The 12497-nt window shown below is 46.0% G+C and overlaps 1 protein-coding gene across 2 annotated transcripts; it reads right to left on the reverse strand.

Moving 5' to 3' along the window:
* Positions 1–3980: 3980 nt before the first annotated feature.
* Positions 3981–12497, reverse strand: Degs1 (delta 4-desaturase, sphingolipid 1). Of its 2 annotated transcripts, XM_013066533.3 has the most exons (4): positions 12238–12497; positions 7296–8038; positions 5380–5445; positions 3981–4681 (listed from the first exon to the last, which is right to left on the reverse strand). In XM_013066533.3, the coding sequence occupies exons 1-3, from the start codon at positions 12317–12319 to the stop codon at positions 5395–5397; spliced, it is 876 nt and encodes a 291-aa protein (XP_012921987.1). In that variant the 5' UTR covers positions 12320–12497; the 3' UTR covers positions 3981–4681; positions 5380–5394. The 2 variants fall into 2 exon arrangements, with proteins under 2 accessions (XP_012921987.1, XP_004867496.1); XM_004867439.3 differs by lacking the exon at positions 5380–5445 and having other exon boundaries at positions 12238–12470.

A 12497-nucleotide genomic window follows, 5' to 3' on the forward strand; every position in this document is an offset into this window, starting at 1 on the left:
CTTTCTACACTCCTGCTCATGTTAATTTACTCAGCAAGGGAAACTTGAAGGGAGCCAGGTCCTGACAGGTGTGGAGTGGAGTCACTTCCCCTGGCACCGCAGCCCTGAGCCTAGGCTGATTGCAGAGAAGAGCTCAGCCCTCTGCCTGGAATGTGGGAAGACAGGGAGTAGGGGACCCAGCCCTCATCACAGTAGACATTCCTCCAATTCCTGCTCTGCATCTCCCCCATTCCCAGCAGGACACCCCCCCTGCATACATAAACAAACATTCTCTGTGGACACGTAATGACAGGGTGGCACCATGGGGTGGTGGCCAGGGCTTGGGTTTAGAACCAGGAAGGTTCCCATGAGGTGCTGGTTCTGCCACCACTGAGAGCTCAAGTCATCTGAGGCACATTACTGGCACCTTGAATCCTCACTTTCCTCTTTTCTGCGGAGAGATCATCTCCTTTATAGTTTGTGCTTTGAGAGGAGCTGACACTGCTGAAGCTGACACTTTGCACACATGTGATGACACTCCTCAATGAACCCTGCAGAGGTCACAGTACAGGGTGGGAGGGTTCTGTGGGAAGGGTGACCTAGGGCAACTCAGGGAGAGCCTCCTGCCTGCACAGTGGCTTCCACCAGAGTGGGACTTCAGGTCAGTCAACGACAGGCTGGCCCTCCTACCCTAAAAGGATGAAAGGGTTCCTGCATTTTCCCTCAGCCTTTCTCTCTGCCTCACCCCCAGTCCTGGTGGAAACCAAGGGCTGCAGCTGGCAACAGGCAGACCTGTGGTGCAGAGCTGGGTAAGGAGACACCAAGAGTGGGGGAAGGTGCTCCATACACACACAACAGTGCCAGAAGCCTGAGAGAAACACTCAAGGACTTGGTGAATTCTCCTGCTTTCATTTATGCATGACAAGAATTCACAAGTAGCTTTTACAGAACTGAAACATGACAGAATTCCACTGGAATGAGAGGCTGTTGAACTCTCAGTCATCAAAGGGGGTGGGGGGCAGGCTTCCAGACTCAGCAGTCATGTGCTGCACAGAAATACCCTTAAATGGGCCGGGTATTTAGCTCAGTGGTTCTGCCGCCTGCCTCACAAGCATAAGGACCCGAGTTCAATCCCCAGTACCCAAAAAAAAAAAAAAATTCTAGAAATACCCTTAAATGCCTCGTGCTGTCGGGTTCAGGAGACTCCTTGCAGGGCAAAGTTGTAAAGCAGTGTCCTCAGTGGTCCCAAAGCAGACACAACTGTAAAGGTGGCATGCTGTGCTTCTGAGGACAACAGAGAGAACCTACTTCCAAACATGCTAAGTGCCCAGCCAGTAGGGTAAGCTGATTTCTCATAGCCAAGAGGCACATGACTGGTCAGAGTGGGAAAATAACACCCCATTATGCCACAAGAAATCTCAGCTGCCAACCAAGAGGCTATGGGAGACTCAGGCCATGCACTGCAAAGATGAACGGTCCCCCTGGTCTGTGAGACCCCTAACCTGAAGGGCTAGAGCAGTCTTGGGGACAACCTACTACAGTGAAGGGCTCTAGAGGCCACCCTAGATTGGCTAGTGTACAAGCATTTCCAAACCTGCACTGAGTGCTGTTCCACTCTATCAGCTGTTTTCACAAAGCATGCGCTGATTCCTTTTCCTGGGCTCTAGGTGCAGAGCTGTGCTCCTAAAAACTGGAAATCCATGCTGCCCTTTCCAAAGACGCTTCTGATTCCTGATGCCACCTTTCTTCCTGGAAGGTGCTCTGTCCAGGAGCCTGTGCAGCCACAGCTCCAGGAGCCCCCAGGACCTGTCTTTATCCCTGTGGGGCCTGGAGTGACAAGTCACATGTGCCTTTGGGAATGCAGGGCCCATAGACATGTGAGGACAGGAGACCCCCTCCCAAGCCATCTGACATTCAGGTTCAACTGTCCTCTTTCCCTCTGCACTGTCATCTTTCCAGCCAGAAAGTACCTGCTCATTTGTCCTGCATATATACCTACTGCACATTCTGCCCCTCTTCCTAATAGGTGCCCTGGGCTGTCTTTGTCCACTGGAGACTAAGTGGGCTTTAGGGTTCGTTAATGCTTCAGGGTCTGAGGGTGGATTTGTGGTATCCTCATGGCTCCATGCAATCCTTGATAAGCACACCATGAACCATGAGTGAATACATTTTGCTATCAATTTATACAGGGATAGTTCATATTAGGATTTCAAATTATCACACATTGGTGAACTCACAGAGCCCTTGCCAGCACAAGGTGGTCAGCAAGGCTGCAGCCGAGCACATATATCAGGAACATGTTTCTCAACCTCTTTCCTGTCCCAGAATCAGGCTCATGAGATCCTATGCTAAGTACACTCCAGTTCTGATTCTGGACTCTCAGTTGGTTTTCAGATTCTTTATCTGGGTTTACAGCTGGGGATTTAGTTCAGTGGTTTTGCCGCCTGCTGCACAAGTGCAAGGACCCAATTTTGATCCCTGGTACCAAAAAAAAAAAATTCATGTTATCTGAATTTACAGTGTGTAACCCTGGGCCAGTCACTTAGCCTCATCTTACCCTCAGTATCTCATCAACACAGTGAAGATATTAGTACTACTGCATCTCAGAACTGTGCAGCCTGGAAGATAACGCATGTAAAATGCTTGGTGCAAAAAAAAAAAACTGGGGCCAAAGATTTAGCTCAGTGGTGCCACCACCTGCCTGGCAAGCACAAGGTCCTGAGTTCGATCCCCGGTACCAAAAAAACCAAACAAAAAACATGGTGCAGGGCTGGTGAAAAGGATTCTCTGTAAATGTCCATGCTTTCAGTATTACACACTTACCTAAGGTCATACAAACACCCTCCATCTTAGGCTGTTTTAGATAAACCTTAAGGTCAAGTACTCTCAGTGCTGGCCAGGGTCCATTTATCAAGCAATCACTCCCAGTATAGCATGGACCCTACTGGGTGTGAGGGTGAAACTAAAGGTCCTAGGTGGATCCTTACAACCTCAGGGAAAGACTACCTGTTCACAGAGCAGTAAGATTAGAGCCAGGAGAGCAGCAACCCTTGGTCCTTGGTCAGAAAACAAAGCACCTGATCTGCTCGACAGTGGAGATGAATCAACGGTCTAAGTGAACACTGAGGCCTTGATCCTCGCTGACCAGAGCATAAACAAGGAGTAAAGCAGAGGTAGGTCTGCTTCGATACCACTGTGTAACACTTAAGAGTTATTCCAGTAGGACTCCAGGGCCCAGACTTTCTACTGCCTTAAAGTTGGCAGGTGGAAGCCAGGCTAATGAGACCTGCAAGGAAGCCGAGACCTCCATGCAGGCAGTAAGTCATCAAGGAACAGGAAGCAGCACTTTGGGGAGGGACAGAAATGTCCTCTGTACCCAGCAGGGAGTGCATCAGACAGAGGCTGATGAGAGGACAAGTGGGAGCTGTCTGCAGGGCTGCAGCACAGGTGGCCGGGCACAGGTAGAGTTCTACTCGTGGTGGAGCTGAGGGCATGGGGAGACTCCTCACACCATGGTGCTGATCCAGTCCCCAGTGCACAGGTGTGTCCACAGATGCTGTGGCAGGACTGAGCAAACGTGCGCTGCGGAGTTGGTAGCACTGCCACTCTAAACTTAAATCGGTGCTTCTTAAGCATAAAGCCTCCAGCCATACTGGGAGTTTCCCCAGCAGGAGGGTGAGAAGAGCAAAGCAAAGGGCTTTGGGGCTGAAGCTAGGTCTGTAGAGCAGGGCTGCCATACCAGGAGGGTCTATGCCTCGCACTCAGCTGCCTGGCTGCTGCTTGAGGCTTCATGGAGCTGCAATGTGGCTGCTAGATTTTAAATGGTGCCTTCCCTGTCACACTACAATGACCCAAGTGACACCACTGAGGTGGCCAGGACTGACTGCTGGCTAACAGCCCACGACACTGGCTATTGGAGAGCAGCCCCTCTCTGACGTGTCCATTGCCACAGCCGCTCCCCTCCATGAAGAGCACCGAAGTCTGTCCACAGAGCCGTCTGATGCCAGTCGAAGGAGGAAGCCCAGTGTTGGACAGGACTGGGTTCCATACGCACTTTATTCAGGAGGAAGGCAGTTCAGGACACAGCAGCTTCTGACTTAGGTCACGTGTACAGCAGGTCAAAGTGAACATTTGTAGTTCAGCTACAGTCAACATTATTTCAATCTCAAGCTTCTGTCCAAAAGTAACTGGGATCTTTTTCAAACTACTTCTGGAATGAAAGTTTCAAAGTCCACCAGTAATCACAGGGTGCAAACACAATGAAATATAAAACCGAAATTAGTACTAATATTCTGTGATTAGTAGGTCAGTTTATTAGCTGTTTTAGTAAAATAAAAATTTGCTTACACAGTGACACACGTGGATGGAGACTCCGCTAGGGATGAGCAATCAATGAGTGGGGCAAGCCGAGCACACAGAGGCGGGTGTGTGGAGATCCTCAGCCCACATGGTGTGAGGCGCCTCCCAAGTACCGCTGCCTGAAGCTGCCACTTGCAGAACACACTGGGTGGCTGTTTTCAAGCTTCGCAGGGGAATTCTTTTGCTGGGATGATATTTACTCCAGGACCTCCTGCCCTTTTGCAGGCCTCTTCATTCTGGAGTAGGGACTTATGGTGTCATCCATCACAAAATCATACAGCACTTTCCCCCAGGAATTGTAGTGGGGCAGGTTGTCGTAGTATTCTGCGGCTATTTTCCTCACCTGGACAGGAAATGACACAGCGAAGTGAGCAGTGAGGCCATCAAAGGTGACAGGTGAGTGCTCCACACAAACAGGGAAGGACCCAGCACCAAACCTTCCAGAGGGGCAACGACTCTGCTTGCAGCCCTCTAGATCTTCAGAGGGTCTCATCAAAGGATGATCTAAGACCTCCCCCCCACACACAAATAGGCCTACACCATAATCTACTGACTAGGTCAAAGCCAGAAGCAGGTAGCTCATTGTCACAGCTACAGCCAGACGACAACAGCTTTGCAAAAGCACAGGTCCACATAAGCAGCTGACTCGTGACACTCCTGAAGACTAAGTCTACCTTAGGAGTCACAATAAAAAGAGAAAGTTGATCATCTGTACATATTTTAGAGCAGTGAGATGAAAAACTAATAAATTCCTCAATATTAGGAGGTTTTAATTCTAGGGAATTTATTAAGCATGTGTCTGATTCAATTCAAATGGTACCATAATATATGTCTGGATATCTGTGTACTTTGCAATGTTATCAACAAATGGAAAAATACACATTTAAAAGTCATTTATGAACTGCAAAACTGTGAAAGTACACACACACACACACACAAAAAACCCAGCCAGTGATGTAGGTCTGAGGTAAAGCACTTGACTGTCATGCACAAGGTCCTGGGTTCGGGGCCCTGTATGGTGCTGCTCATGGTGATGCACACCTGTCATCTCAGTATTCAGGAAGCTGAGCCATCAGGATTAACTGAGACCAAGAGTGTGAGAAGAGCCTGAGGAAAATAGCAAGACACCATTGCAAACAGAAAAATGAAACAAAAAACCCTACAATATAAACCGTGAAATAAAGATATTAAAAACCTTGTTACTGATAAAAATGTTCTAAGATTGACTATAGTGATGATTAGATTACACAACTCTATGAATATATTAGAAGCACTGAAATGAACACTATAAATGAGTAAACTGCAGGTGAGTTACATTTAATAGAGCTGTTAAAAAGCACTACTGGGCCGGGGATTTAGCTCAGTGGTTCTGGCGCCTGGCTCGCAAGCACAAGGTCCCAAGTTTCATTCCCGGTACCAAAAAAACAAAAAAAAAAAACCCAAAAAAACAAAAAACACTACTGCATACTTGTTAATGATGCAATAGTATTGAATGTAACTGTCATAACTTATGCAATAAATACTAGGAGTTACTGAAGAAAGAAAACAAGCTTCTCTTCAACATGTATCATGAGAGGAGGAAAATGAAGACGCAGCTCTCTGGGGCTGTGTGTCCATTGAACTGGGGAACAAGCAGGCACCACGGAGTGGGAGGGAGTGAGCAGTTACCACTCACATCTGGGGCCTGAGGTCACACAGCCTCTGAACTGCAGCGTTTCCAGAACCAGGACTAAGTAAAAGCAAGGGGCTCTTGAGGAAAATCTCTTTAGTTGAAAGGGTGCCTGGCTTTTTCTTTAAACCACCTCCCTTCAAAAAATGACCCACTTTGAAGCTGGCCCCAGAGGCGCCACTCTGGGGCTGCACAGGGCACAGTGGCCCCGTGGCGGGGGCAGCCTCACTGCACCACCACCCCAGTCCTCCTCCTTGGACTGTGCTGGGCTTTTCTCCCAGGCTTCATTCTGAATAGTACAGCCCACTGAAGTGTGGAAAGAGGAGTGAGATGAGCACTCAGGCCCTGGACCAGTTTCACCAATGACTCCCCTATGATCCATGTTCCTTCCATGTGTGCTGTATGTGATAAACCCACAAGCTGTTCTCCTCACAGACAGAACCTTTGTTTGTTTTGGGTACCAGGGATAGAACTTGGGTCCTTGTGCTTGCGAGGCAGGTGGCAGAACCACTGAGCTACATCCCTGGGCCAGACAGAACCTTTGGAAAGTAAGTTGCAGAAGTTGTGTGATAACCACTCCTTACATTTCATCCCCAAATATTTCATCATGTGCTACCAAAGGACATTCTCCTTCAAAGCCACTGTTATCAGAACTACAGTGCTGAAATGTAACACTAACAGAATACTACCTAAGATACAGCTCAGATTCAGTTTCCCCAAGCACTCATGTATTTTGTAGCTTTTGCTTTGCTAAATTGGGGATCCAAAGCAACAACCAAATGTTGCACTAAGTTGTCATGTTATGTCAATGTTTAAAAATTTGGGCATTTAAAATAGCTTAAAATCACTGGTTGGGGTTCCTTTAAATAATACTTTAAAAAAAATGAAGAAGACCTACTATTCTATTTTATATACATTATTAGCCTTTTTACAATTGCAGCAAGATTTTTTTTTTTGTGATAGGGACTATGTAGTCCAGGCTGGCCTTGAACTCAACACAGAGCCCAAGTTGATATTTGGACTTTATAACAAAACCACCATCTGAATTTTAACAAAGCTTCTCATTTTAATAATGATGAATGTTACATCACTGAAGAACTGGTATATACTTCACAGAGGGATTTAGTTTTATATTTGAGTTACTTTACCAAATAGCAGATTTTACACATGTTCTAACACAATCCTAAACTAACTCCAAAGCTCGCCTTAGGATGCTACACATGATACTTATGAACAAATCAATACTGTATGACCATAGGAAACTAAAATGCATCAAATCGATACTCACCAGTGGAAGGCTCTTTCCAGGAACATTGGGAAAGTCGTGATGTTCATTGTGATAACCCACATTGAAGGTCAGTAAATTCAGAGGCCCATAATATGAGTAAGTTTCATGTCCCTTTAAGAACATGTAATGTTCGGCTATAAAATGTCCAGAAATCGGGTGTAAGCCCAGACCAAGAAGAGATCCTGCCAACATGTAGACTAAAGACTTAATTCCTAAAATGTGGTAAACTAGAATGTCAAAAGTGATTTGGACCACAGTATTGATAATTTCAAGATAAGAAATTGGTTTGGGATTGATGAACAGAGGTCGAAAAGCATAAAAGAGAGGCTGAAGAATAACCCATAGAAACTTTCTGAAAGTGGTACAGAAGAACCAGCCCTCAAAATCAGTAGGAATATCCACATCAATGCCATCAGCTCCAAGGTATCTATGGTGATCCATGTGATATCTCTTAAAGGAAACTGAATATGGAACCCCAATGGGAAGATTAGCAACCATTCCAAACCAGCGATTCCACAGTGTCTTGTGGTGGCCAAAGGTGAAGTTGTGGGAAATCTCATGAATAGCCAGAGTCATTGAGTGGTTAATGCAGCTGCCAAAGACATAGGCCCAAAATACGACCCATTTCCAGTCCAAGTCTTTCACTAAGTAAAAGGCAACGAGCTGGGTGAGAACCATCACGATAATAATCCATATCAAGTTGTGATCAGGTTTCATCAAGGATTTTATCTCTGGATACTTTGCTGTAAGAAAAACAAACAAAATCATGCATAGAGAAGAGCACATAATTGTTCAGCAAGTATAATTAAATTAACACATTAATTAGGTTTTTCTCCAAATTATAACTTTCTTCATCAAGTATTTATCCACTACAATGAACAAATTTTGCTAGTAAAGCTATACTACAACAGTAACAATTTGAGAATTTATGCCAGAAAAAGTAGCCACAGCATCTAGAATGACTTTGGCAGGGGAAGGGGTGGGGGGTGGGAGGTGTGTACCAGGAATCAAACTCAGGGACTCACATTTGCCATCCAGACCTGTACCGCTCAGCTACATTCCGACCCCGACCATATATTTTGTATTGAAGTATAGTATATGTTATATTTAGACAGAACTCCAGCATCTTTAACTCACATAAGACATAGTTGAATCAACACACATATCTGATAAAAGATTTTTTTAGGTAGTCCAAAATCATGAAATGTATTTTCATGGTTCTCTCAAACCAATTTACTCCAAGTAATCTTGTACTGGATTTTGACTAGATTGTACTCGTATATAAAAATCAACGGTACAACGGTGCCAATACAAGGAAAGGGGAGTGCTGGATTATGATACAGTGCTGAACAAGTGGTTACCACCCTGAAAAAGAATGGATACCTTCGCTATACCACACACAGTCAACTGAAATGAGTCACTGTTCTAACTATAAAACTCAAAAGGAAAAGCGGGGCATAGTGGCCTAACACTGTAACCCCAGCACTGGGGAATCTGAGGCAGGAGGGCTGTCCAGAGTTGGAGGCCAGCCTGAACTACAAAATGAGACCCTACTCAAAAGGGGAGGTGGGGCTCAAAAGAAAACATGGGAATAAGTCTCTGTGATTTTTTTTCCATACTATACCAAAAGCACAAATGAAAGAAACAACAGATAAATCATAATGCACTGCATCAAAACCTTTTCTGCTGCAAATGATACCATCAAAAAAGTGCAAAGAACCCATAGAATAATAAATTATAAGGGTGGGAGGTTTAGCTCAGTGGCGCCTGTGCCTGCCTGGCAAGTGCAAGGTCCTGAGTTTGATCCCCAGTTCCGGAAAAAAAAAAAAAAAAAAGAAATCATATCTGCATAATGTCTATCTCATGAGGGAACTGTAAACAGAATATATAAAACATTCTTAAAACTCTTACAACTAATAATCCAGTTAAATAAATCCAGGCAAAGGGTGTGTATAGATATTTCACCAATAAAAGACATGAAAGTGGCCAATAAGCACATCAAAGATACTTAAATCTTCACTAATTTATATAAAGCACAGTACAACTTCATACCCACTACAATGGATGTAACAATAAAAACAGGCAATATCAAGATGTGGAGAAACTGGAACCCTCACACATTCCTGATGGGAATGTAATATGGTGGGCTGCTTTGGAAAAGTCTGGCAGTTCCTCAAAATGTTACACACCAAATTACTAATGACCCAGTGATTCTGCTCCTACTACCCAGGAGAAATGAAAACATACTTCCATATAGTATCTTGCAAATAAACATTTATAGTAGCATTATTCAAAATACATAAAAAAAGGGAAACAGCCCACCATATTGACTGAGCAAGTAAGCTGGGATAGTCACACAAAGAAACGATGCAAGGATACATGCTATAATGTGAACCTTAAGTATTAAGTAAAAGAAGCCATCACAAAAGGCCTAAGTATTATGATTTCATTTATATGAAATGTCCTTAACAGGCAAACTTATAGAGACAGAATGTAGGTTAGTGGTTGCCTAGGAATAGGGACGGGGATAGGGATTAGAGGATATGGAGACTGCTAAGGGGTTCAAAGATTTTTTCTGGGATAATGAAATATTCTAAATTGATGGCAGTAATAGTTTCATCATTCTGAACATATTACAAAATACAACTATACACTTTAAATGAGTGAATTTTATAATGTGTGATTTATATTCCAGTAAGGCTGTTTAAGGCTTCTCTGTAAAAGTATATCAGTAAAGGAAGAAATCCTTATTATTTACTCTTACTTGATAGCCCTCTCAGAGAGATGCCTTTTTTTCCCTCGATGGCACTGGGATTTGAACTCAAGTCTTCTAACAAGTTAGGCAAGTGCTCTACCAGGAGCTACCCCCCAGCCCAATGTCTTTTAAATGGAATTTTGGAGGGCTGGGACGCAGTTCAGTGGCTCCATGCCTGCCTGGGAAGTGTGCGGTCCTGAATGGAATTTTGGGGGAGGAGCAGGTACTGGCGATTGAACCCAGGGCCTTCACACTAAGCTACTTCCCCAGCCTCTGCTTTAAAAATTCTTTTACTTTGAGCCAGGGTCTGGCCAAGTTGCCTAGACTGGGCTTGAACTTCTGATCCTCTTGCTTCAGCCTCCCAGAGCGGTGAGATTACAGCTATGTGCCATCACGTCTGGCTCCTTTTAAATAGACTTTTAACATGAACCTATTTAAACATAAACTTTTTTTCTTTTTTTTCCGCAATGCTGAGAATTGAACCCAAGGCCTTTCACATGCTACACAGCATTCTACCACTAAGCACCTACCTTCCTAGAACCCAAATATAAGCTACTGTATGTAGAATTGATTGTTAAACAATAGATTTGCCCTTCTCAAAAAAACCTGGCAGAAAATACAGTATCTGTTATCATTTAAACATAATTTAAACTAATCTCTAGATCTTATTTTTGCTGATTATTCCACCTTCGATCCCTAAAATGAAACACTGAACAGTACTGTATTTATCCCTACTTGAAAATGTTGCATTTTCATTTAGAAACGCGTAGTTCTCTTAACTTTCCAACTGATACGGTTCAATGATAAGTTTGTGAGTAGAACACTTGCATTAAGCATCAATTAGTAGCTTTCTGCTTCCCTGATTTCTATATTAAAGTGATAGCTAAACTCCAGGGTTTGGGAATTCATTTCAGAAAGTTGACACCAGCCTAAAGCAATATGTAAATACATAAAATATATTCTCATATCAAGTATGTGCAAGTGAATTTGCACAACATGTTTTCACTGTGAGGGAGACAGGGAGGGAGGGGAGGAGAGACAGAAAGAGAGAGGGAAAGGGAGTGTGTCACACACACCCATACACCCACACGTGCACGCGCGTGCGCACACAGCCTGGTGCAGTGGCGGATAGATGCCAGTACTCCCAGATACTCTATTTATCTTTTGGTACCGGGGATCGAACTCGGGTCCTTGCTCTTGCGAGCTAAATCCCCGGCCCTCTCCCAGATACTCTAAAGGTTAAGGAAGGTGGACTGCAAATTCCAGCCCAGCAATTTAGAGAGAAAGACTCTGTCTCAAAATAATAAATAAGAAGGGCTGGGGATGTAACTCAGTGGTAGAATATTCCTGGGTTCAATCCCAAGCATAAATAATAATCTATTTCAGGGGCCAGGGTGCGTAGCTCAGTGGCAGAGTTCTCAACTAATGAGAGAGGCCTGAGTTTGATCCCCAGGAAAACAGCCCATTTCAATGTGTTTTATTAACTCTTGTTTGTGAAAACACAAAATTTCTAACTTCAGATACTTTTGCAAAAACCGGGGCTTCCGTTTTCTTTCACTGGGCAAATAGATGTACAGAAGAAAAAAATAGGGAAATAGTGTGTGAGCCGAATTCTGGCTCCTGCTGGATGCTCCAAGTGCTGGTTTCCTTGATGTTTAAAGATACTGTATATTAGAAGTTAACTGCGTATTTGGGGAGGCTGAACCAGGAGGTCCTAAAGTTCCAACCCAGCCTGGGCAACCTGGCTGGACCCTGTCTCAAAAGAAAAAAATTAAAACGGCTGAGCTGTGGCTCAGCGCCAAGACTCGGGGTTCGGTTCCCAGTACCACCAAAAACAAAACAAAACCCTAAAATCCAAAACCCAGGCTCACGATCTTGGGGAGCGACCCGCCTCCCCACGAAGTCACCCGTCCGCAGCCCCGCGCGGGCGGAGGAGCAGGCGGCAGCCCGGCGAGGTCCGGCTCGGCGACGTCGACGGAGCCCGGCCTGCAGCCAGCTCTCTCCCGCCCGGCCGGGCCCGGCCTCGGGGCCGCAGACGTCGGCGCTTCCGCCCGGAACCCAGGACCCCACGGGCCGAGCCCAGCCCGCGCAGCCGCCCGTCCTCCCCGCGTCCCCGCGCCGCCGTAACGGGCCCAGCCGGGCGCGCAGGCCACGCAGGCCGCGTCCACCTAACGGGCCGCGCCTCACCCAGGATCTCGCGGCGCCGCGCGGCGTGCGGCTCGTCGGTGTAGACCCACTCGAAGTCCTCCCGCGACACGCGGCTCCCCATGGCGGCAGCTCGGGCCGCGCTCGCTCGGCTAGATCGGACGGCGGCGGAGGCTACTGCTCGCGTCTGCGGGCGACGCGCGAGGCCAGCGCAGCCCTTCACGCCGGGCCACGCCCAGAGCCGCGGCCCAGCCGGTCGCCGCCCCACGCGAGTGCGACTGCGCGCTCCGCCGCCTCCGGGG

This window comes from Heterocephalus glaber, unplaced genomic scaffold (genome assembly GCF_053883595.1).
Source record: "Heterocephalus glaber isolate CG9 unplaced genomic scaffold, H.glaber_assembly_v1.0 deba00001067, whole genome shotgun sequence".
Taxonomy (NCBI): Eukaryota; Metazoa; Chordata; class Mammalia; order Rodentia; family Bathyergidae; genus Heterocephalus; species Heterocephalus glaber.